The 24,680-nt window shown below is 41.9% G+C and overlaps 1 protein-coding gene across 1 annotated transcript in view; it reads left to right on the plus strand.

Moving 5' to 3' along the window:
- Nucleotides 1–24,680, plus strand: part of TOP1 (DNA topoisomerase I) — a 65,938-nt gene that overhangs the window by 36,841 nt on the left and 4,417 nt on the right. Inside the window, exons 4-17 of the mRNA XM_062008954.1 lie at nucleotides 3,739–3,865; nucleotides 4,386–4,444; nucleotides 7,131–7,226; nucleotides 8,407–8,482; nucleotides 9,466–9,563; nucleotides 13,580–13,695; nucleotides 16,930–17,051; nucleotides 17,744–17,866; nucleotides 19,622–19,809; nucleotides 20,423–20,567; nucleotides 21,633–21,776; nucleotides 22,906–23,091; nucleotides 23,654–23,722; nucleotides 24,355–24,469. Of these exons, the coding sequence (XP_061864938.1) occupies nucleotides 3,739–3,865; nucleotides 4,386–4,444; nucleotides 7,131–7,226; nucleotides 8,407–8,482; nucleotides 9,466–9,563; nucleotides 13,580–13,695; nucleotides 16,930–17,051; nucleotides 17,744–17,866; nucleotides 19,622–19,809; nucleotides 20,423–20,567; nucleotides 21,633–21,776; nucleotides 22,906–23,091; nucleotides 23,654–23,722; nucleotides 24,355–24,469 (1,664 nt within the window). The remainder of the gene's footprint in view (nucleotides 1–3,738; nucleotides 3,866–4,385; nucleotides 4,445–7,130; nucleotides 7,227–8,406; nucleotides 8,483–9,465; nucleotides 9,564–13,579; nucleotides 13,696–16,929; nucleotides 17,052–17,743; nucleotides 17,867–19,621; nucleotides 19,810–20,422; nucleotides 20,568–21,632; nucleotides 21,777–22,905; nucleotides 23,092–23,653; nucleotides 23,723–24,354; nucleotides 24,470–24,680) is intronic.

The raw sequence follows: 24,680 nt of genomic DNA on the forward strand, positions 1-24,680 counted from the left end.
GATGAAATTACCTGCGTGGTCTTGAGGCCTTTTTGTTTGGTTTTGTTTCATTTCTTTAAAGAAAAGTGACTTCTATTTTTTCAGTTTTGAATAGGCCAGGAAGATAGACTTCTGATCTTTAAATTGTTCTCAGTCCCTCCTAATAATAGCTTTGGGATTGTCTGGAAATAGCTTTCTGATAGAAGGCTTGAAAGTCCTTTTTCAGGATAAGGATGGCATCCTGTTGCCTTCTCTTTTCTTTTGAGATTAGTGTGGTGGTTAAATTGTGCTCCCCTGGGGGCTCACATAAGTGTCTGAGCCAAATGAAAGACCAAAGCAGCTCAGCATGCTGACTGAGGTTAATATCTGAGCAACTTGCTTTGCTTGTGGAGGAAAAAAAAAGAGTTACACTTCTGAGGGTTGTTGCCCAAGACCTTTGTTATGAGTGTGTTTCCAAAGGAACTTTCCTGGGAGATGCAGATTTCGGGCCCTCTTAGGGAAGAGGGGCACATGCCTTCATCCTTACAGTGTCAGAAAAGGTTGAAGCTCTTGAAGTTAGAGCTATTGTCCAGTGTCTAATAAGTAGGACTGACAAACAGTCTACTTACAAGTGAGGGAAAGAAGTTTTATGTTCCTTTATGCTGTTGGAGTGAGTGGCATGTGAAATCAGATTTTTATCTGGAGATTTTCTTCCAGTCACATACCAGGAGCAGCAGCAGCAAGCAGGACCTCAGGGCCTGGCCACCAATACTGGTGTCTGGAAAATGAAACTCCAGAGTGAAACTGGAGACAGTTTTCTTGGGTTATCTGAGTCCACATTGCTTTGGTGAGAAATCTTACTGCTTGGTGCAGAGCAAAGGGGAAGGGTAATCGTGTGATTAAAAAAAAATGGAATAAACCCAACTGAGACTGAGTCAGGAATCCAGACTTCTTGATTCTGACTCTGATGAAAAATCTTAGCTTTAGATTAGATGGCATAACAGTTTTTCAATGGTGTCATTTTTGAAGGGATGTGACATGAGCTTCTACTTAAGCAAGCCTAAGTTTTAGCCCTTTTTTTGTTCCAGATATTGTCTTATGACTGTTCAGCTCACATAAAAATTGTCACTGCCTGTCTAGGCCAATAGGATTTTCACCTTTTTTCAATACTAGCCTTGCAGATGTAGATTCTCATCTATTAATTTGCTTTAGTTATATTTTGTATATATCCCAGTCACATACTGAAAACTACTGCTTTTGGCTGCTAGTGAGAGTGAGTGAGTGTGGTGCTTTTGAAAACAAACTTCTTTCTTTCTTTCTTTCTCTCTTTTTCCTATTCCAAACTCCCAAGCAAGAGATACTACCATGAACTTTATCTGAGTAAAACATGTTATTTCAGGTAGGATTGAAATATCAAATAAGCACAACAAAGAGTCAGAAAATAGCCACAAAGCAGACTTGCAGAGAATAAAAAATAAGCCCAAGCCTTTGTGTGTTTGTTCAGTAAGATTTTTCCTGTATGATGATTTAGCTTTGTAATTGTAGAACTTCAATCTCTGGCAAAAAAGATACGTAGCATACAGATAACAGTACAAGATACCAAGTCAGAATTTCCAGACCTTCTCTTCTTTTTGCTTTCAGACAGTCAATGAAACTAAGTTGGAGCAAAGGAAAATGAAATAGGTGCCTTGAGTCTGAGAGTAAACAGGGTGCTGAAACTGGGATGTCAAATCTGAGCAACAGTAACAGACATCTCGTGGATTTCTGAGATCCAGTGTCGGGATGTTCTGTGTATGTACTTGCACGTCCTGATCACACAGTGTACATAACACGATCTGCTGGGTAAGAATAGTCTGCAGTTGTTGAATCCTTGCTCACAGGCAACACGTGGTGCTGTGTATGTATCACAAGAATTTCTAGAGTGCCAGTTGCCTCTTAATATTTAGATACTCCTGTACAGTTTTACATGTAGTATAAAGAGGTTGCTAGAGAGTTAAAATAAAAGGGATTTCCATCCTACTGATCTCTTTTAATGTGACACAATATGTGAATATGCTGATTTCCTTCAGATATGGATTCTTATGCTTTAGTTGCTTAGGCTGGGAAAAGCTGATGTGTATTTATTGGAGTGTGTGCTACTCTGCACATGAATAATTTAGACCTTTTGCAGGTTCAGGTCCATTCATGCTAGTGTTATGTGAGGCTCTGAAAACTCTCTATATTGGGTTTTATTCTGCAGTTCCACACCTGAGTGTGAGTTGGCATATTTGTGACTGTGGTTGTCTTCCACTTAATCACATCCAAGCTTTATGGGAGCTGATTAATGTGCTGCTTGTTTTCTGTGGCCATCAAACATCCAACCCTCTTGACTCCCTTTTTTTATGCTACGAAGACGACTTGAAGTGTATATTGTTTTAGAAGTCATGCTCTTACCCAGTATTCCAGGCTTGCTGTCTTTCAGGGCTGTGTTCTCCCAGATCAGGTTGGGCTTGTACTTGAGTGTTGAAATAACTGAAATAAAGAAGCTGCCTATTTGTAATAAAGCTTTGTATTGCATAGTCCTAAGGAGAAACAGAGTTTATCCCAGAGAGCAGCAGTGATGGGAAGGAGGAACATGAACTGACAGCTTAAGGAAGGCAGCTTTCTTGGTGCCTAACCGTGTCCTGTAGAACAGAGCCAAATTTCCACTGAGCCTTTAGCTTGCTTAAGCCCAGGGTGACCTCAGGGAGTCCACACAACCTTAAAAATGTTTATTGAAGGCCAGTGGAATTGTTGTTTGGCTTCCACAACGGTGCTGCTAATCCTCATGGCCAGTTCTTACAGTTCCTCTCATGAGTCTCGTGAGAGTGTTTCCTCACTTTCTGGCTCCAAGGGTCAAGTCATTCTGTGAGAACTCATTTTCATTTAAAAACAGCCATATGTCTTTCTGGTTGATAAGAACAACTAGAAAATGTGATTCAAATTTACCCAAATGGCTCATAAATCAGAGGGGAGTAGAAACACAATAAAAAAGGTTGATTTTCTTCTCCTTGGGGGCACATTTTTTCCTCTGTTCCGACTTAAGAATTTGGGGTACTTAAAATCTCACCAGACTCTGAGTAGTAGCAGAGCAGCTTCTCTCTTGGAAACAGCTTTGGTGAGTTCTTGTCTCAGTCGATCAGGGCTGGGCTGACCGTGGGGGTGAGGCACAGCTGATGAACCAGCTCTGACTGAGGACTGCAGCATTATTCCTGCCTTTTCTGTTTGACTTTGCATAAACACAAGGACACCACATATCCTGTTTGCTCCGTTTTTCCCATCTGTTTGGGAATAATAGAGATCAGCGGTTTTCTCTTTAAGTTCCAGAGATGAGAGCTGCTACAATGACAAACTGTTGTCTGAGCAAAAGCTGACATGGGGCATTGATGGGACTGGCAGCTCTATTCCAGTGACCTTTTATGTGGACTAGGGAAAAGATGAAAGGCAGACACAGTGGGAATTCAACCTAAAGTGTTGAGCTTTAAATGTAGCAAGTGTGGATTTCCTCAGCAATCCAGGCTGATGGGATTTTTCCTGCAGTGGAGTGTTTGGTGGCTGTGATTTTATGATACCTTTCCCTCTTGTTCCTCCTCCCAAGGAGAAGGGATGGCATGTGACAGGAGACTGTGGTGGATCTTCCTGTGAAGATGATATTTTGTATTTCTAATCATCCGAACCAGTGACTCTTTACTGCTGGAAGTTGTCTGTATTAGTCAGATCTCCTTGTGTTCCCCTCTGCAAATATACGTTTTTGTCTTGCAGTGAGCACAAAGATTCCTCGGAAAAGAAACACAAAGACAAGGAGAAAACCAAACACAAAGATGGGAGCTCAGAGAAACACAAAGACAAACACAAAGATAAAGACAAGGAGAAGAGAAAGGAAGAAAAGGTAGGTGGCTCCAGTGGGATAGATGAGGGTGGTTCTGGCTTATAACAGTACAAACTTGGTGGATTAGATGTAGTTTATACTTCCAAGTTTCTATCAGCTTGGGAAGAATTATCTCAATGCTAACCCAGAGACTTGGTTTGTGGAGCACTAGATAATTAAACTTTTAAGGGCTTTATCTGCAGATATTGTGAATGGAAACTGTTCCACAGTGCTGTGTCCACTGGCTTCATGGGGTTTTTTCCCCGTTTTTTTCCCACTGTTACTTTTTACTTTCCAAGCTTAGACTCAGAAACAAGGGAGAAAAATCTACTAGATCACTGGGTTTTTTTCATGCAAGGACAAACGATACACTTAACTCCAACCAGCTGAAGAAACGGGAGGGCTAGAAAATACTGAATTGACTAATAGACTGCCCTTTGATTCCTTCCACAAGTTAAACAATCTGCCTGTGTTCCATGTTGGATAAGTGTAAAGTGCTCTGAGTACTGCTAACCAACTCCTACTTCTTCTATTTTTTCAGATGAAATTGGCTTCTAGCGATATCAAAATAAAGAAGGAAAAAGAAAATGGTTTCTCCAGGTAAGAAATCACATCTATGACCTGAAAAAAATAGCAGCTTGGCTTGACTTATGTGCTCAGTGTTTGACTCCTCTCACTTGGTCTTGGAGAAAAAAATGGGAATACTTCTCACACTTAGGAGCTGGTGGATACCTGGTACCTGCCCATGCCGGGCTTGTCTGAGTACTAAATAGTTGAATTCTACTGAGGACAGATTGAGGTATGGAAACATTGGTAGGTGGAGCTGAAAACCTCCGTTGTAGTACTGGTACTTGAACCCTGCAGGCAGTCTTCTGGAGATGGGGCCTTACAAAGACAGTTCAGATTGGCTGTGAGCATCTCTTCTGTAAGTGGCCACAGCCTAAAGCCTTTGCTGTGAGGAGTGGTGAGTAAGGACAGGGCTTGTGTGAAAGCAGAGTACCTTCATAAAATACCTAGATGTCCTACTTGACTAAATTCTTCCTAGAGATAGAGCCTCCTGGACTTAGGTGTTGTATCACTCACCCATCACTAAGTAGTCTCATTGAAAACCAGAAGTGAGCTATTGATAGAAGAGTACTTTTTCTTAATAGTTGACCAACTAAGATCTCTTGTGACTTGTTTAAATCCAGCTATTGGTTATTTTTAAGATGATAGATCTGGCCACTGATTTGTTGGAGGTCTGTGATGTGGTAGGTACACGTGTTCATGTCTGTTAGTCAAGAAAAAGCTTTCAGTCACATGTCCAGTTTTATGAATCCACTTGAAGAAACAACAAAATCCTTCCATTCTCACCATGTTCTGTGGATGCAGAGAGGTTGGGAGAAGACACCTGTACAGTCTGTGCCTGTTAGTTATTCTTTGCACATCTTGAATGTGCCTTCTTGACATCAGTTCCTCCATCGGTTTCGCTTGCTTCCTCCTATTCAAGCATGCAAACAAAGCTCTTATCTTGGCACAGGGGAGAGTCGCCCTCTCCAGGCCCTTCTGGGGATACTCTGGAATAAGAAGCAGGGACATTTAGGTGTTTCATGGTGTAGGAGACAGTTGATAATAACTTTCTAGCCTTTGTTATTCAGCAGAATTGCATACCTCTGCTAATCTCACCAGGAACATTAGGTGTTTCTCATGGCAAGGTAACCGGATCCTCTTTAGGTCTAAGAGCTTTTTTTTTGGTGTGTGTGATGAAAGCCTGGAGGAGCCTTCACAATTGTGCCTTCTTCAGGGCCAAAAGCTAGCTAAGAGTAAAGTGATTATTTTCTCTTTTTCCCTGCTAAGATGTTCTTTTACAAGTTCACTAAAGTGTCCTCACTCAGGTGAGTTTGATTTTCTTCCATAATACTTGGTACGATGAGCAATGTTAAAGTCTTAAAAACAATGCCAGTCAAGGTTCAGCTTGGTCATGCAGCTCCTTTCTTTTCATATAACCACACTTTATTTGTCATTATTACAAGATGTTGCAAAATTATTTCCATGTCAAAATAGGCTAGATAAAATTCCCAGCAACTTAATAAACAGTAGCTCTAGATTTCTGCCTGGAAGGGAGAAGAAATTTAATGGCACAAATACCTCCTTTTCCATAGATGTTTACAACTGTCTGCATGCTGCAGTCTTAGTTAATCATCAGGGATGCCACAGAAACGACTTCTTACAGCAGCACATATTTCCCTGAGCTGCATCTGCCAGCACTGCAGTGGCTTTACAGCTGTGAAAGAGCAAACTGCCTTGTTCTGCTTCATGGACACGTTACCAGCTAAAATAAGACTCCAGAATGTCTCTTGCTGACTATGATCTACAAAGCAGAATGCTGCTTTTTTTTCCCCTCCCACTCCATCCGATTGCAAAATCCACATGTTGACTTGGAAACTGAGTTAATTTGATGGAGAAATTGCTGATTGAATATGAAAAGGAAAGCCCAGGTTGACACTGTTACTTTTTCTGCCTGAATGGAACAGCACTAAGTGCTTCAAAATGTGATTTTTAACTCTTTGAGACATATTTTTTTACTTTATGAAGATAAGTGAAAGGCTTCTGTGAAATCCAGAAATAATGAGTTTGTTTAAAGGGGTAGTTTCTTCACACTCAATTCAGTTTTCTTATTGCTGATGTCTTGGGACATTATGACTGAAAATGTTGAGTCTAACTTAAAGCTTGTGCTCTGTTGAAAGGGACAGGATTGTTTGCTTCCCACAGTTTGGACAGTGAAAAAAAGACTGATGAGTTTCTTTGCCAAGTCTTTGTTTCCTTTTTTGGTTTTCACATGTCTCAATACTTAGTTGGCAAAAGGTTCAGGGAAATAACTATCAAATCTTTGATTAGTTGATAATATTCTCTCTTCTCAGGCTCAATAAGGAGATTGACCTGAAACTAAATAATGTCCTCTATTTGACTACACTCGTGTGCGTTTCTGTTTTAAGTATATTTGAAAATGCTGGAAGGTACAGTTGTTTTTACTCAAAATCTCAAAGAAACACAATGAAATTAACCAGCTGAAATTGGTCTTGATGTTGCTTGAGAAGTGGCAAGTACATAGACACTGAATGACTCTCTCCTTACCCTGCCTGTGGATATTCAGAGAATGACACACCTCAAGTCTTCGGGGTGTTACACGTTCCAGGGCAGGAAGACATGCCTTGTTTGCAGATAAGTGTTTCTAAAATTGAGTTGTTGCTAACTTCTGAGAGACTTCCCTTTTGAAGTTAGAACCATCTTTTTCTTCTTTTTCTAGTCCACCACGTATTAAAGATGAACCAGATGATGATGGGTTTTATGCATCTCCTAAAGAGGACTCCAAACCGCTGAAGAGACCTCGAGAGGATGATGAGTAAGTGATGTGTGTGCTGGTGACTTGGACGTTTGCCTTTTGGTTTTAAAGAGATTTTAGTGAGGGGGCAGGTGGGATTTCAGGTCATCAGCACAGACTTGTTCAGATGAGTGACTGGAAGTCTGAGACCACACTCCTTATGCTATTAAAAGTTCTATGAGTAAGGTGAGGGTAGTATTTGTGGTGTCCAAGGCAAATTACTGTTACCTGCTTCTTCAGATGCTGTGAAATATTGCAGAGCTAGTAAATAAAAACTGAAAACCCAGAAAATACACCAATGAAGATTGTAAAACATAAATCTGAGCAAGTGGGGTATTAATGAGTGGCTGTAGTGGTTTCTGTTGCGTGAGGAAATGACTGTACAAGAGGAATAAAACGCAGTGTCAGCCTGTTTGGGGGTGGGGAGAGGTTTGCCTGCACTGCTTGGCACGATTCGCCTGGAGTCTAAATATGTTGTGGGTTATGCTGAGGATTTTTGTCTCTAAATCAAAAGGAAAATGCACATGATGGTTGCCTAGTACAGTAATGTACCCAGTGAAATAAAAGTCCACTTACAACACACTGTGATCTGTCACCATCTGCGTGCATCCAGCTCTTCAGTGCAACTTAGCAGTCTGGAGATGAAGGGTTTAACCATAGTAGCATCATGTCCCTGTGTGGTAATTCTCAGTTTCCAAGAGAGATGGGTGTGACATCTTTTCTTTTGTGTAATCATTTGCTGCCTTCTGTTAAAGTTTGTGTGACCTCCCATCTCATGTCTGCAGTGAAAAGATTAAAAATGTGTCAGTAGTCAATTTTGCTATTGTTTGAACTAGTGGGGAATGTGAAAAGTGAGCCTTGTGGGCAGATCCCAGACTGACTGAAAAAGGAGTTGGGAGTAGAACCATGCCACTAAGCTTTTGCCTATTTATACCATTCCATGTGATCACTGGATAGCTACTAATGGTTTTGAATTGGTTCTTCACCAAGGAAGATTTTTGCTTCAGTAGTCTAAAAGGTATTAGACTGTCTTGCTGGATAGAGTTTATTCAATTTTCAGAGAGAGCAGGACATAAAAGTATATTCTTTAGAAATTGGACATTCCAGAAATATTGTGAACTCGTGCTCATCAACTTTGTGTATCTATGACTTGTCTGGAAAATTTATTCTTTCAATTAGCTTGTCTTTTTTTGTCTCTCAGCGCTGAGTACAAACCCAAGAAAATCAAAACGGAAGACATCAAGAAAGCAAAGAAAAGGAAACAGGAGGAAGAAGAGGTATTGTGAAAGATAAAGTTTATTTGTATGATCCAGAAAAGCAAGACTGACAACTTGGTGTTGAATTTTGTAGAGCAGGGGAAATCCAATTCAAGGCTAAGGAGGCAGGGGGCAGCCTGGGACAAAGCTGCGTGTGGTAGATGCCCACCTATGGTGCAGGTTAACTTACCTGAGCCATAGGGTGTAAAAAGTCAGGGAAGCTTTCTCTCCTACTCTTACTTAAAACAAGGGATGGAGAAGATGCTTCCAGGGCATTAATTTCCATCCTGTTTCAGGCAATTCACAGTCCTTCTGTTAAGTAGCTTGCAGAGGGTAGAGGAGCCCTACTAACAACGTCTGGTAATTGCACAGATGATGTGGTACGGTTCAGAAGCAGAGGAGGTGAAACTGAGTTTAGCTGCTAGAAGGAGGCTTATAGCTTTTAGATGGGCTGGGAATTTCATTGGAGACGGACTTGGCAATGAGAGGTTAGCCCTAATTTGAGTTCAATGAACTGCGCTTCATATGTAGCAAAGATACCCTTATGAGGCACATGTTGCAAGCACCTCCCAGCAACATAGAGTTCTTTGCTTCAATGAAAGTGTCTTTCTAGTAAGCATATACCAGAACGTTCCCAGAAACTACTTCAGAGTGGTGTAAGTGTGCTTTGTAGCATTTGCCAGACTAGATGGACTAGTGTAGGCCAAGGAGGGTATTACTGTGGTGCAGACTTGCTGCTTATCAGGTGAGACAGAGCAACTGGCTGTATGTGCACTTGTCCCAAGTGTGAAGTAAAAGAGTTTGGCATAAAACGTAAGTGGAACCATCAGCAGACTTTAGACTGAATTGGATGATTTAAGACTGCATTTATGTAGCGAGGCGACATGAATTAAGTTGTTTGTGGTCAAACTTACATACCCCAACAGACTTCTAGTTTAAAAACATTTTTTCAGGGAGAGGGAAATACAGTAGCTGGTTCTAACAGATTATCACTCACTTTTCAGGACAACAAAGCAAAGAAGGCAAAGAGCAAAGATAAGAAAGTCCCTGAAGCAGACAAGAGAAAGAAGCCGAAAAAAGATGAGGAGCAAAAATGGAAATGGTAAGTGTATGTTAGTGATGTAGGCTACCTGCTGCTCCCTGCTGACACTCTTCAGAGCACTATGAAAACTTGTGGGCTCGGGGTATCAGCAGGAATTTATCAAGCTATGGAGATGTATTAACTAGAACTCTAGTAGATCTTATCTGTGTTATATAGAAGGTACAACATGAGTAGGTGTCAGCCTTTTTATTCTAGCTGCATGTCAACTGCATGCCTCTCAAAACTCCTCCTACCTCTGGCACAAAAATGGAAGTTGAGCAATGAGCTCCTTGGAAAATTAATTTGGAAAATAGTTTTTGAATGGAACTCTGTCTTGCCCAGGATCCCAAAGTAACATCCCTGAGCAACTGAAGCTGTGACTTCACTCAGCCTTCAGTCTTTTCAGAACCTTTTTTAAATACAAATGAACCATAAAGTTCAGATTTAAGATAGGACTGTGCTGCATCAGTAGTGCTCTGTCAGAAACATGCTGGATTATATTTAGCTGTCTACAGAAATTTAGGCTATTGTTATTGCTGGATTTGAGGAACTATTACTTGTGTGTTTTGAAATCTGGGCCTTAGTACTTTTCTCATTTTAATGCGTATGTGGTCTTCAAAAATGTGTTTTCTACACTCCTCTGATCTCCTGTAATGTATTTTATGACCTTTTGGGGATGATACTTTGAGTGTTTTGTTTTCATGTATCACTTTGCTGTTTTTAATAGACCTGTAGTGTTGAGGAATGCCTTTGCCATATCGTTCAATCTATTCAGGTTCAGTCTTTCACCCTTTTATTGTCACTCTTACTAATTCACCTTTAAAAAGATAAATTCCTCTGTAGTGTTTATAGCCTTTGCATATTTCTCTTTGATTGTCACAGCTTCCTTAGAACATCAGCACTTCCATATTTTTTTCATGCTCTCTTACAAATTTGAGGTTTAGATCCTTCTCAAACTATCCTGATCTCCCTTTTCTGAGCGATCCACTTTTATTCTTGATCCCTTTGTCAGCGTATTTCTAATCTGCTTTGACACTAACAAACTGCAGGGCCATGAAGCAACAGGAAGCTATGGAAGATCTCCAAGCCTTAATGACCTGTTGTCTTTTTACTTTTGTCTCAGCTACCCACACTGGTTCTGTGTAACTTAATATTCTGTTATCACAGCTTCCTTTTACTGTAGTCTATGTCCTTCAACAGCAAAACTTTGCTGGAGAGCTGTACTGTTCTCCCCTCACCTGCCTTAGCTGCAGTCCCAAGTAGCTGTTGTTAAGCTCTGCAGTTTGTGCTTACTACTGAGGAAAACTGCCTTTGAAAGCACAATTGCAAAATTTGGCAGTAGGTAACTGCATCCTTCTGCTGATGTTCCTGTCGTCCATCTGCAGCTTTGTATGGTATGTCTTTGCTGGACAGGATTTCATCTGCACTTCAATTGTGTCTCTTAAGGGCATTTTATGTTCCATCTGAGTCAGTTTTCTGAACGTCTGATATCTTTTTTTGGCTGCTTTCAAGGCAGCAAGCACCTGAGACCATTTTCATCCTCACTTCTGTGAATACTTGATGCTAGACGTTCCCAAGGCATTGGCCTCATTTGTCACCGTGTGGAGCTCTTTTAGAGGTCATTTTCACACCCTGCCAGCGTGTGAAGAATATGTGATCCAGAAGTATGCCTCATGAGTACTTCTACCACTTTGTGTAACAGCAAAATTCGTTTCCTAGGAATAAAGTATACCTGAGGAATATTCTGTTTCTTTCCTGAGAATCTTCTCTCTTTCCATTCCACTTGTAAAACCCTCCCAGTCTCCACCTTCCTGAGCCACCCCACTATTCTTAGATAGGTTTGATGTGAGATTTTATCAAGGAACCTGTATGACTGATTTGCACAGTTTCTGCTGAAATCCATGAGGCCACTTATCTAAAAGGCAGCATCCTCCTTGCTCACACAAAATCATTTGTAGAGCATTGCTTTACAACCAGAAGCTGTCTTGGGCAGTGATGCTTTTTGTGTTTAAAACCAAAGGAGGATGAAAACTTGACTAACCTCAGAGGGTTCACTTTTACCTTTTGTCTTAACACTTATGTATGAGGTTTAGGAAGGTGAAGGTGGGATTGGGAATGATTTGTTATATCTTCTTGTGACAATCTGTTAGCTTTAGACTTAAAAACCCCACCCCATGGATCCCATGCTTCCTTGTAGCCCTTCCAAAAGGCTGCAGCTATGTAAACTACTACCTTTCCACTATTCCTTTTACATATCTCCTTTATAAAAGAACAGGAATGCGTAAAGGAACAGAATTTCTCATCAAGTAAATACCAGAATGATAAATCTTGAAAAGCCACAGCTGAAAAGCAAGAATGACAAACCTATCTTGTAAAGTAGTAGCTACTGTGAATAATCTCATTTTTTTCTTACCAGAATAAAAAACACTTGCTCATTGTCAGAGAGGAGAATATTTTTTTTTCTAGCTGGGAGAAGAGGCAAATGGTTTAGATTTATTTTGCTGGAAGGAGCTTCTGAGTGGAAGAACTTAGGCCTATGTTTGACAAAATATTTAGATTTCTAGCTTCTAATTAATTTTAAAAACAATCATTAGGAATGTAAATATTTGGAATCTAGGCTTCAAATGTCAATATTAGTTTCTTATATCAACATAGTTTACTCATGCCTTCTTCCCAGCCAGGGGCTGAAATCTGGCATGCAGGTTTGTACTGATAGCTGGGATTGTGTGCTTTGCTGCTAAAAATGTTCCTGTGCTTCTCATAAGAAAAGTCAGATTGAGTACTGTGGTCAATACTGATCCCTTTCTAGCTACAGTGAAACACTGTCCTGTACACATGGTGTTCCTAAATTATTGATGTACAAGCACCAGTGAAGCATTTCAACTGTCTTCTGGCAAAAGCATTTTTTCCCCTCTATATTCAGTGTTATCTTCTGTACATTGACTCTGTTAGCTCATTAGGGGTGAAGAGCTCAGTACCTGTGCATCCCACTTCCAGAGATGCATGCAGTACTTGCACGTCTTTTTTTTTTCCTCAACTGCTGAGTCCAGGTGGGACTATGCCATAGGGCTGATGGCAGAGAGAAGCTTCAGTGGGTTTTTTATTGTCTTGGCTGCTCAACAGAGTTGTCTGAGCAATTCCAACACAGAGTGCTGTGACAGATTAATGGTCTTTCAGTTGATTAATCGCTAAGGTAAAACAGCCTTTCTCGGCAGGGAATCCTGTGCCAGCAGCACGGAGCAGTAATGTTCTGGTAATCGTGGGAGGAGTGTGGAATCAGTGGTGAATCTGTGGCTTGGGCTCGGGGTACTGGGAACTGGGGGGAGAATACTGGCCTGGTGAGACCCCTTTTTTCTCTGTAGATGGATTGCTGACCCTGTGAGCTTGTTCAGTTGGAATGTGGGATTGGTGGCATCCGCCTTGCTGTATTGTGATACCTAACACATCATTTACAAAATGTTTTTATAGAGGTGCTTTAAGGCAAGTTTGCAATTGTCCTATGTTTCAGTTATGCTTTTCTTACCCAAAGAATTGGAATTAACTTAAAATGGCAGAGCAGGTTTCAATTTTTCTCGTCCGAGCAAGTTTGTTCTCATTTAGGTCATAAATGAACATCTGTTTCTTTGTCTCTGCCCTTAATGGCATACTTGTCCACATCTGAAAGCAGCTACACTACAGTTGTCTGACTTTGCTGAGCAGGCATCCTGGGCCTGATGTTAGATCACAGCTGACTGTAATTTGGCATGATCCTAGCTGCTTTATGAGACTGAATTCTTCACTTTTTAAAGTTCTAAGCTTTTTCAGCTATGTGATTTTTTGTGGAGAGTGCAGCAAGTGGATGATGAGGACTATGGCGTCAGCAGATAATCTGCGATCCAAGGTGTTTGTTCATGGGCAGTACCTTGAATATTTGTACTTGGTCTGTGCCATGCAAAGCAATGATTGCTTGCTGATTTTCTTTAGGATACTTTTTATACCAACATAGCAATAAAATGAAGACCAGGAACTTAATATTGCTTTATATTTCTCTCTTGAAGGTGGGAAGAGGAGCGTTACCCTGAAGGCATTAAATGGAAGTTCCTAGAGCACAAAGGTCCTGTATTTGCTCCACCATATGAGCCTCTGCCTGAAAATGTCAAGTTTTATTACGATGGTGAGTTAATCTGTGTTTCTACTTGCTGGGTAGAAAAATAAACATTCTCAGGGTACTGTGTTCTTCCGGGGACTGAAGAGATGAGGAGGTGGTTTTGTTGTAGTGATTAGCTTAAAAGAAGTTCCTCAACAGCTAAGTGAAGGAAAAAATTGTGGAAATAAAGGAACAGCCTGCTGAATTCTGCTAACCAAGTTGACAGGGAGATGAACTTGTTCTCACACTGTTAGGGTGGTAAATCTCTCAGGTTACTCAGCAGTGTGTGTCTTACACCTGAGAGTTGCAGTGTATAACCAGCAGAGTACATCATTGTAGCTGCTTCATTGCTGGTCACCTTTAGGCTTGCTCTTTTTTTTTCTTTAACCTTATGAATTGTAACTTCCATCATCTGTGATGAAATTCGTGATTATTTGGTGGCATGAGCAGAATAAAAAATGCTTGAATTTTGATATGGAAGATTAAGGTCTTGTAGGAATGCACAGGATGACCCTGGCCTCAAGGAGACAGCACTCTGGTGTAAGTCAGTCCTACTAGCTAACCACTGTGTGTGGTAGAACTAATTGATGTGGGATTCCAGTATGCTGGGTTGGCTGGTTGTTAGAGGCTCATGTGGAAGGGATTATATGATGTGATGCCTGCTGGAGTCTGGACTTGATGACCCGTGTGTTTCCTTTTAGTCCTGTGATCGTGTTAAATGAAGGATCAAATGAACGCAGGACTGAGTTAAGTTGGAAGCATTTGAATGAATGAAAACGTAACTTTTGGTGAAGGGGACATCTACACATGGAGCTCTTCCAGGAGCAATGTGCTGTTTTCATGTGATGTGACACACTGTTTTTAAATACTGAGAAATAGGTGGCATTCCTTTCCAGCAACAATGTAGTGAAATAAGCATATTGCATCCTATTAAAGGCTATCTGAGCAGGGATACCTACAGACTTCTTTCTTTGGGTTTGATAAGAACTTGATAGATAGCTGGAAATTGGTTTTGTCTGTTGAGGAATGTCTGATGTCTCCTGCTGTCTAGAGAAGTAGAGGGGTAAATTGCAGTGTAGCAATCCCTTTGGTGCAGGTAGCAATAAGCTCCTCTCCTATTTAGCTGCCTATATCACACAACCTCTGGGAAGTACAGGAATTTTTTGCAGCCTCTGTCTCTGTCACAGCAGAAATTCATCAATAGGCTTAACAATTGTGGGATGGGTAGTGGGGTCTGGGAAATAAAGCAATCACATCAGCCTTCCTGAGAAACTAGGCAAAAAAATCAGATGTCTGATTTACACAGCAGTTGCTGAGAGCTGCACTCTGTGCTCACAAAGCATTGTCTAATTTCCAGATTATCCTGGGATGATTTGTAGAGTCCACTAATCATGTTCTGGCTGGCCAGGCAGCTGCCAGGCTGCAGGCTCTCACTGGAGGAATCTGTCCCTTGCCTGGTGATTGCGTAGCGGTGGGACTGCCTGCTTTCATCCAACATAATGACTGCTGGAGCTATTGTTAGTGCCTACAGTATCAGGCTCAGTGAAGGAGCTTGAAATGCCAAAGCCATCTTTCAGAGCTTGTCTGTATGTTTGAGTGACTGTGGGTTAACAAGCTCTTGCTCATACCCCAGAGGTAGCTTGAACTTGCATGTTTTTCTGTAGATGAGGCAAGGTAAGTGCATTGAGGGTGGCAGTTGCATTTCAGTCATGGCCATGTAGTCTCTTCTGCTAATCATGTCCCCTGGTTCCTCTCTGATTTTCAGTTTTTGAGTCAGGGAACTCCTCTTCACACCTCTGCAATACATCTCTTTTTTCCTTTAAATGTCCAGGCCTTTTCAAACCCTTGTAAAAAGGAGGAAATTGAGTCCAATGGAATATGTTCTAAAGTGATTAGGTAAAGGCAACTAAGTCTTGAGCTGTTTGGGGAAAATGTCAGTCATTTCAGCTCCATAACATGTTACTGACTCGATAGCCTCTTTCAGACTAGACTTGCAGCCTGGAAAAAACGTTTCCCTTGCTGTCTCTCCCTTCCCCCATTTCCTGTTACAAGCAAACAAATGCTGTATTTTAGGTTGCAGCTTAAAACTTGGCAGAGATGCTGTTGGTTTAATTTAATTGTGGAATACTCTCGGATCATTGGGAGGATCTTTTGCTAAGTCCTCTCTTACAAGGGTTTAGAGATCTTAAAGCTTTATAGTCGACTCCCATGCTTTAATTTTGGAGATGATACAACATTTTAAAACGTGCAAATCCAGAGTATGGTATTTTTTTCCAAAAGCATAAAATCAAGAGTAGTGCTTCTTGCACTTCTGTGCAGTAAAGTGATCGTTAAAAAATCCACAGGTGTTGATTGTCTGCCAGCCCCTCAGGACTTGAAATATTCCTTGTAACTACCTGGAGATGTGAGCTGCATGCAGAATCCTTCCCAGGGATCGCTGGCACCTGCCATGTCATCAGGAATGCAGTCTGGACCAAAAATAGGAATGTTAGATGTCAGATCCACAGCTTCAAGGTTGCAGCAGCCTCTTTTCCTGGGTGTTTTAAAGCCTTCCCTTGCAGCAGTTTCACCTGGTACTGCAGTCTTGCAGATAAGCTGAAATGTGACTCCTCCGGTCTGCGAAAGCTCAGGAACGACTAGCTTTGGAGACACAGGAGTGCATTCCCACAGCAAAGGAAACAATTAGCAGAATCCTGACACGGTTCCCTGCACTGAAGGGCATTTGAGTGTTTGGCATCACTTTCCAGCTTGTTTGTGGTGTATACAGAGGAAGGGCTTTTCCTGGCTAGAAATAGCTAATGGCTAGAAGGGATGTTCCAAAGCACAGTCCCTCTGCAGGTAGGAGAGTAGAGAGACTGTATTTCCCATATGTCTGAGTGCCAGAATATGGAATTTAAGAAAACCTCTTGCCTCCATCACTTCAAACAGCAGTGTCTGCCCAGGAGTGTACACAGCACTGGGGTGTCTCAGCATAGGGTTTCCTGCAGGAGCCTTTTCCCCTTCCTGCCCCCTCTCTCTGACTGCTCTCGCATCAGATGCTGTTTCTTTTTTTAATGTTTAGATTCCAGAAGAGACTTTATTCAAAATGTTTATGATCAAAGTCAAGCAATTGTCCTTGTCTGTTTCCTTTGTCCATCCAATTTTCTTTAAGGAAAACTTTGTGGTGAAAATATATTGCCATTTAAGCTAGTTACTGTGGCCTCTTTCTTGCTTCAGTTCCTGTTTACCATCCTTTTAAGAAAAGAAAACCTTTCTTTGTAGGTAAAGTCATGAAGCTGAGTACCAAAGCAGAAGAAGTTGCCACGTTCTTTGCAAAAATGCTTGATCATGAGTACACTACAAAGGAGATCTTCAGGAAAAACTTTTTCAAAGACTGGAGAAAGGTAGGCAATGACCACAGACATGGGCAGTGTGTCCTCAGCACTGGGCAGTTAAAAAGGGACTACTCTTCCATGCACAGGGAAGTTAGCTTAAGGCAACTAAAAAAGCTGCCTTAGATCATGGCTATGAAGTTTCCAGTTTTCCCCTGTAGCTGTGCCAGGAAAGACCCTGTCACAAATACCTTTCTAACTCAACAACATCAGACTTCTCCTACCCAAACTGGCTTGTTATAGCACAGTGGGGAATAGCTGATCTACTACATGCCTTGTTGAAGAGCCAGCTTTATATTAGAAGGAAACCCCTTCCAAAGACCTAAATCTCAGAATTTCACCTCAGTCATAGGCCATGAGATCAAACCTTTAGATCAGTTGATACAGTTTCCCTAGATGGGTTACTGGATTTTTGTCCCTATCCCTCAACAGTCTCAGCCAGTATTGAGAGAGTGCTTTAGGAAGGTGATATGGTATTGTCCAGGGCTTGCAGAGATCAGACCACTGGAAGGACAGCACTCTGCTATGTGTTCTTTTTTCAATGACCTTAGCTGGAGTGAGCAAGTGTGAGAATTTGGGGATTACTGGGGGTTTATAGTGAGAACCTGCCTATTATTCCTGTTGAAACTGCCTTGGGTAGGGCAGACTCTGCATTGGAAACTCACTATGTATGACAACTTAAAGTGCTTCTTTCTTTCTGCAAGGAAATGACCTCTGAAGAGAAGAGCACTATCACCAACCTCAGCAAGTGTGACTTCACCCACATGAGCCAGTATTTCAAAGCTCAGACGGAAGCTAGGAAACAGATGTCCAAGGAGGACAAACAGGTACCAGAGGGATATCTAGGAGACCTCTTGATTTTTAGCTGGCTTGTAAACATCTTGGTGTAATCTTTCCTCTGCCTGCCTTTCTGTTTATAAATCTGTAGCTTTCAAATGATTACTTTCATGTTAACTGTTGGAGTATTTGCTCTGTAGCTCAGTTAGGGCATAGCACTGTGTTTACAGCTGAATCTTCATCCTGACTTAAAGTGATACTGATATGGCTGAGGCTCCTGATCCTGCTGAAGTAAATAAAAAGAATCAGAGGTGCCGCCTCCATGGGAGCCTCAGTCTTTGGCCAGTAATGAGGAGTGGATACTCAGATTTTCATTTTGGAAACACCTTGGGTTTGGAGGGCAAACTTGGGCATAGTGGAAGGGATGCAGCAGTGACATTAGTGAATAAAATAACAAATAGCAGATAATCCAGTTTTCTGACTAGAATAAAAAACAAACTGTATTTTATACTAACATGGTTACAGTGGCTTGTGGGGAGAGAACTAAATAGTTTTTGGATGACTGAGACTTAGTACAATGGCAGTTGGAAACTTGCCCCAGGTTCTCAGTTGATCTTTTGCAGCTCTACAGTAATTGTCCTTTGAATGAGGAGCCTGGCAGCTTGGAACTATGGCCTTTGGGGTGAGAGGGGCCTCACCATGTCTTACTGCTGCTTTCATTTATAAAACATGTGGGTAAGCCCTTCTCAGTTCCCCTCCACTACTCTACTGCAATGGAGCAGAAGTGGCTTTTTCTGTTAGTTTCTTAGTTGGCACACCAGTGCTGCCTATGGGTCAGATGTTTTGAGCTGCAATGATTTTATTTTTCCTTCTTTATAATTAAGAGTTCGAGCACAGCAATATGCAGTGAGATCTCAGCACATTTTTACTTAGAAGACTGTGTCCTGCTTTGAGACCAGTTGCTGACACAGACTTGACGTGTAGCAGACTGGACACATTCCTCTGCCTGCTTTCCAGTGCTGAGTTCAAACATGGGAGTCTTGAGTTTCTACATATAAACAACAAGATGTGAAGTCCAGTGGATGTCAAAGGCTGAATATAGACTATAAAGCAGCAGTACTGTGCTGCTTGTGTAACTCTGTTAATGGATAGAGGCTACTGTAGCCAAATTGTAGCTGCCTTCACCGGTCCCAACCTGTTTCCCTCAAACGCAAATTTTAAGAGAGGTTTCACACATTCTTTCCCTTTTTCCAGTTTACTTGTGCTGCTGCACTGAATCACAGCATGGTAGGGTTGGAAGGGTCCTTCAGAGATCATCTAGTCCAACCCCCTGCAGAAGCAGGTCCCACCTAGATCAGGTCACACAGGAACGTGTCCAGGTGGGTTTGGAAAGCTCTCAAGAAGGTGCCTCCACACCCTCCCTGGGCAGCCTGGGCCAGGGCTCCCTCACCTCATAGTGAAACAGTTTTTCTTTATGTTTAAATGGAACTTTTTGTATTCCAGCTTTTTTCTACTACCCTTTGTCCTGTCATTAGATACAACAGAAAAAGTGCTGCCCCAGTCTCCTGACACCCACCATTGAGATATTTGTAAATATTAATGAGATTCCCCCCCTGCTTTCCATTTGAGGAAGCTGCTGGTCTATGTGTTGATCCTGCATTTGACATGGTGGGGATCTGGTTTTCAGCCAGGTCTTCAGTATTAGTCTGCTGCAAATATAAAAAGGGGTTTTAAAGTTGTGGCGTTTGGAGATGTGTGGTGCTGGATGTACCATATCACCGTGGCTGTTGGGGTTTGTCTTTTAGAAAATCAAAGAGGAGAATGAGCGGCTATTGAAGGAATATGGTTACTGTGTGATGGACAACCACAAGGAGAGGATCGCCAACTTCAAGATTGAACCCCCAGGTCTCTTCCGAGGTCGTGGGAACCATCCCAAAATGGGCATGTTGAAGAGACGTATCATGCCAGAAGACATCATCATTAACTGCAGCAAGTGAGCACTGGCTGCTTCACATCTTGGGTTTGCTTTCTAGAGAGCCTGGGTTTTTTTAAATCCTATATATATTGATACTCAAACAAGTAGAAATACACATGCTGCTTATCTTACATGGATGAGAAACTGAGTCATATAAGCAAACACTGAGCAATGCTATCATGGGGTTTGTGTAGAGCTTTGTCAACATATTTTCTTCCTCCTGCCTACAACCCGCATCTGCTTAAACAGTCTTTCCTGGTAGGATTTCCAGAAATTAATTTTCTTCTAGGTAGGTTGCCCTATTTTGTATTCCTTGAGGTTTGAAGACTTAAGGTGGTTGGGCAGCTCTTCAGTCTTGTCCTGATAGATGTCCACACTATTGCAGTGACCACAAATCAAAGCTGGTCCTGGCAGTGTGTTCCCACTTATAGTAGAATTCTTCAGCAGGTACATATTGATAGCGGTCACATTTCTCATCTTTATTCACTTTGATTCACTTGATTTCCTGCATGTGGGAACACATAGTTATGTTGCCTCAGTTGTGTGGGGTGATATTCATTATTTTCTCTATTTTGATGCCGTGGAAGTCTCTTTAAATAGTTTTTATGTGCTGTTTTGTAATTCTCTGCAGGGATTCCAAGATCCCTCCCCCTCCCCCAGGACACAAATGGAAGGAGGTCCGGCATGATAACAAAGTCACCTGGCTGGTGTCATGGACTGAGAACATCCAAGGCTCTATCAAATACATCATGTTGAACCCTAGCTCAAGAATTAAGGTAAAGATCTAGTTAAAAAATATATAATCTCACTTGTCAAGTCCCCAAGAAGCAAGTGTAGCCATTGGCTAAGAGAGAGGAGGTAAATCTGTCTTACTGTTTCATCCTACACTGATTGAAAAACACAGGAAAGTTTCTGGGCTTCTGTTCTCCCTTGAAAAGGAAGAATATAATTGCTGCACAGGAGAGCAGATGAAATCTGGAAAACTGCTCTTGAAAAGCATCATTTTGTTGTTCCTAGTAGGAATCCTTTACCGTGTGTAAACCTAGAAAGGAAGCAATTTATCCAAGAACGGGCTTACCGTGGTAGATATTTTACCTACTTTTTGTCCTACCTTCCCCTGCCTGATGATGTAGTGAAGTTGTAACCATGGGTTGCTAATTAGTCAGTTGTAAAACAAAAAATGTGGCCAGGCTGCTGACTGAGAAGGCTGATAAAGAGCTTGTGACTGAAGGAAAACAAAGCCTGCTGTGGAGGCAAATAACCAGTCAACAGATCAATTCCATAAATGCAGTTATAAACCTGCTGGAAGATAAGTAGCCATCGCTTTCGGGTTATGATTTAGGTTCTTCTCATGAAGTCTAAGAGATGGGTTTTTTTCCTGAACTGGAAATAAAAGGTTTGTCCTACAAGTATAGGAAAGAAATCTCTGTTCCTTGTGAATTCCTGCCCTCTTTTTGCCATGTCTTGAATGTATAATAATGATGATGAACTCTTAATGTTCCTTTTACGTTTTATGGGTGTTTAATTACACAGCTGAAAGAACATAAGTGTCATCTGAATAAAGGAGAGGAAACCATTTCTATGTTGAGAGCATGGAAGACATAATATCTTTTGTGTCTTTCTAGTTGCTTCCGTGGAAGCGTTCAATATCATGGAAATGTGAATTACCTACAGCTGCACGGCAGCATAGTTTAAAGCTGAGCTGTTCAGCAGCAAAATCTCAGTGCTTTTGTGCAGTGAGACCATTTGCCACACGCAGACTGGCAAAGACTTGAGATGCAGATTGGAACTGGTCCTTGGCCTGCTTTCTAAAGCTGACTCTGTTCCAACTTCCTCTGCAGGGTGAGAAGGACTGGCAGAAGTACGAGACAGCTCGGAGGTTGAAGAAGTGCGTAGATAAAATCCGGAATCAGTATCGAGAAGACTGGAAATCCAAAGAGATGAAAGTTAGGCAGAGGGCTGTGGCACTGTACTTCATTGACAAAGTAAGACTCCTTCCCCAGCACACTCCTCTCCCTTTCCCCCTCCTGCTGGGAGCGTTCAGGAATGCTGTGTCTGTTCCTAAGGCAGCATTTAGCCAAGTTCCTGGGGCTTCCTGGTGGGGCAGGCTCCTGTCTCCTTTTCCTTCCCATTACCTGGAACCTGGAGCAATGAACTGTTGTACTGAACATGGCTGTTTCAGGCAGCATTGCTTTAGTTCAGGCAAAATTCGCAGCCTGCTTCCACAATTGCCCAGTTGGATTACTGGGAAGTTGTGGGGGACTTTTTTTCCCCAACTTTTCAAGTCTCCTGCTGAGAATTTCTGCTGATTACTCACCTCTTTAGTTTGAGGTCACAGTTGTGAGGTTTCATAATTATGCTGATATTTTTTACCACAGCATAAAGAAAACTGCAGTTATATTGATGCATTTAAAGCTACTTAAAACCAATTCCCAGAGAGCTGTTGCCTTGGTAGTGTGTGGTGTCTTAACCAACTAAAGTAATAAGTTTTGTTCAGAATGGTTTGGTGTAAACCAGGGAATTCTGATTTGAATAATTGTGGTTTCATAAGTACACTGAAGGTTTTTCTTCACAAATTGGTTTAGCCAGTACTGGTAAAACATGTTTTTAATGCAATCAAATACAGCCTTCAGATAATTTTTATAACCCCAAATGTCCTGTATGCTATTACAGTGTATTTATTTAGCTTGCAGTGAAGAGATAGATTCATAGAAGATGAACAACTGGACTTTATTCTTTTGTGTCAGGTTGAGTTCACATGGGAGTCAGTTTGATATTTTTATAAAGTATCAGATGTTTAGAAGTGGATTTCCTTTAGTCAGAACTGTCTTGCAGCTTGAGTTACTTAATGAGCAAAAGTTGGTAAGTCTTCTCTTTTATAAACAAGTATTCTGGTAGATTGGTAGATTTTGGCTGTAGTGTAGGGTTATTTAAAACATTTAAAGAACTTCATATTGTTTGCATTAGAATTTTCTAACTGTCAGTTTTATCCACTCCAATGCCTTTTCTTCCCTTTCTGTTCTGTGGACGCTGCTGATTCTAGGCCAGTGTCTGAAAGTTGCCAGCATGGGATGGTCTGAAATACTTACCTTTCTTGTCTTGATATCAACATAGCTTGCCCTGAGAGCTGGTAATGAAAAAGAAGAAGGAGAGACAGCTGACACTGTGGGCTGCTGCTCTCTGAGAGTGGAACATATCAAGCTGCATCCTGAACTGGATGGCCAGGAATACGTGGTTGAGTTTGACTTCCTCGGAAAAGACTCCATCCGATACTACAACAAAGTCCCTGTTGAGAAGAGGGTAAGGCACGTCCACACACATACACAGAGGGAACTGCAGGAAAAGGTGGTCAACACAGTTTTGATGGCAGTAAGAAGGTGCTTTGTCACTTTGTTAGGTACCCAGTCAGAAAGTGAGTCAGTTAATGATACTTGTTTGGGATGGAAAGGTATGAAATGTTTAATGCAGAAGTGAGAAGGGTTGAGTTTTGGCAGCTTCAATCTGGGAAATGGCTCAGGTGTCTTTTGGACTGGAGTAATGATGGAGAGTAATGGAAAGGTGGTAGCTTTGGAGCCTCTTTCTGTTAGGCAGCTAAGCCAGAGCAGAATCAGGTCTTTATTGAACAGATGAGGAGAAAGGGCATTAAATGCTCAGGACTCTTGTTGCGGGGGAGGAACCTTCAACACAAACATGGTATTGAGAGATAGGTCTTTCCCTGCTGGGAAGTGACATCAGCATTGTCACTGTTGCCTGAAAACAGTGGAAGTGGCTCCTTGGCAGTGTTGTTGCTTCCTTATGGGTCACTGCTGCCCAGCACTGTCTACTCTGTGGGCCTGAAGTTATCGGTTTTCTTTTCCTGCAGGTGTTTAAGAACCTTCAGCTGTTCATGGAGAACAAGCAGCCCGAGGATGACCTCTTCGACCGCCTCAATGTAAGCACGTAGATAATGGTGAGGGGTGGTGGTAGAGCACCATGAACAGGCTCACTGAGCACTGAGCAATAATGGCTGCTCTATTCCAGAAATGTTTTCAGTGGCAATTTTCTTCCAGAGCTGACTCGAGCAGCCTAAAATCAGTGAAAGTGTCTCAATCTGGTATCCACTGTGTCCACAGGTTCCTGAAGCGATGGGCTTTGGCCCTGCTGAGCCTGGCTGGTTCTGACATGGGGAGGTTTTTTCAGAGTTCAGAGGTGATGGTTGTGTGAGGTGACAGATTTTCAGATGCCACCCCCATCTGCACATTTGGCTCTCTGGGAGCACTGTGGTGGTTCAGGCACCTTCCCTGGGATGGCACAGGCATATTTCTACCTCTTGGGAACCAAAACCTTCACACTGAAGAAAACCTTTTTGGCTGCTTGTACTTGTTACCAATCTAATATTTGATGGGTTTTTTGTTCATGTTTCCTGTGGTTTCAGTAGTGTTGTGGCCATTCTATTGTGGTCAAGTCTGAGCACACCAGGCTTCAGCCATGAGCTGCATGTCTCCAGCACCCACACATCCAGAGATGACACAAATGCTGTGGTTGATTCTAGTGTTAACTGTTACCTCCTTTTGGCTTCCTTAGACCAGTATCTTAAATAAACACCTTCAAGACCTCATGGAGGGACTGACAGCCAAGGTATTCCGTACTTACAACGCCTCCATCACGCTACAGCAGCAGCTCAAGGAGCTCACCAATCGTAAGTCTTGTGAGAGGAACAGATCTTACCTGGCTTCCTTGGCTTAGCCCAAGTCTTGTTTCTCTACACCACTTTGTCATTGCAGCTCTCCCAGTGCAAGTATAAGACAGCTGAGGTCAGACCAAAAACCTGCTGTGTCAGACAACCTTTTGGGGTAGTTGAGCAGCCCATCACTGAGGCAGGGCAGAGCTGACTCATGAGCACACCAGAG

The sequence above is a fragment of the Colius striatus genome, chromosome 16 (assembly GCF_028858725.1).
Source record: "Colius striatus isolate bColStr4 chromosome 16, bColStr4.1.hap1, whole genome shotgun sequence".
Taxonomy (NCBI): Eukaryota; Metazoa; Chordata; class Aves; order Coliiformes; family Coliidae; genus Colius; species Colius striatus.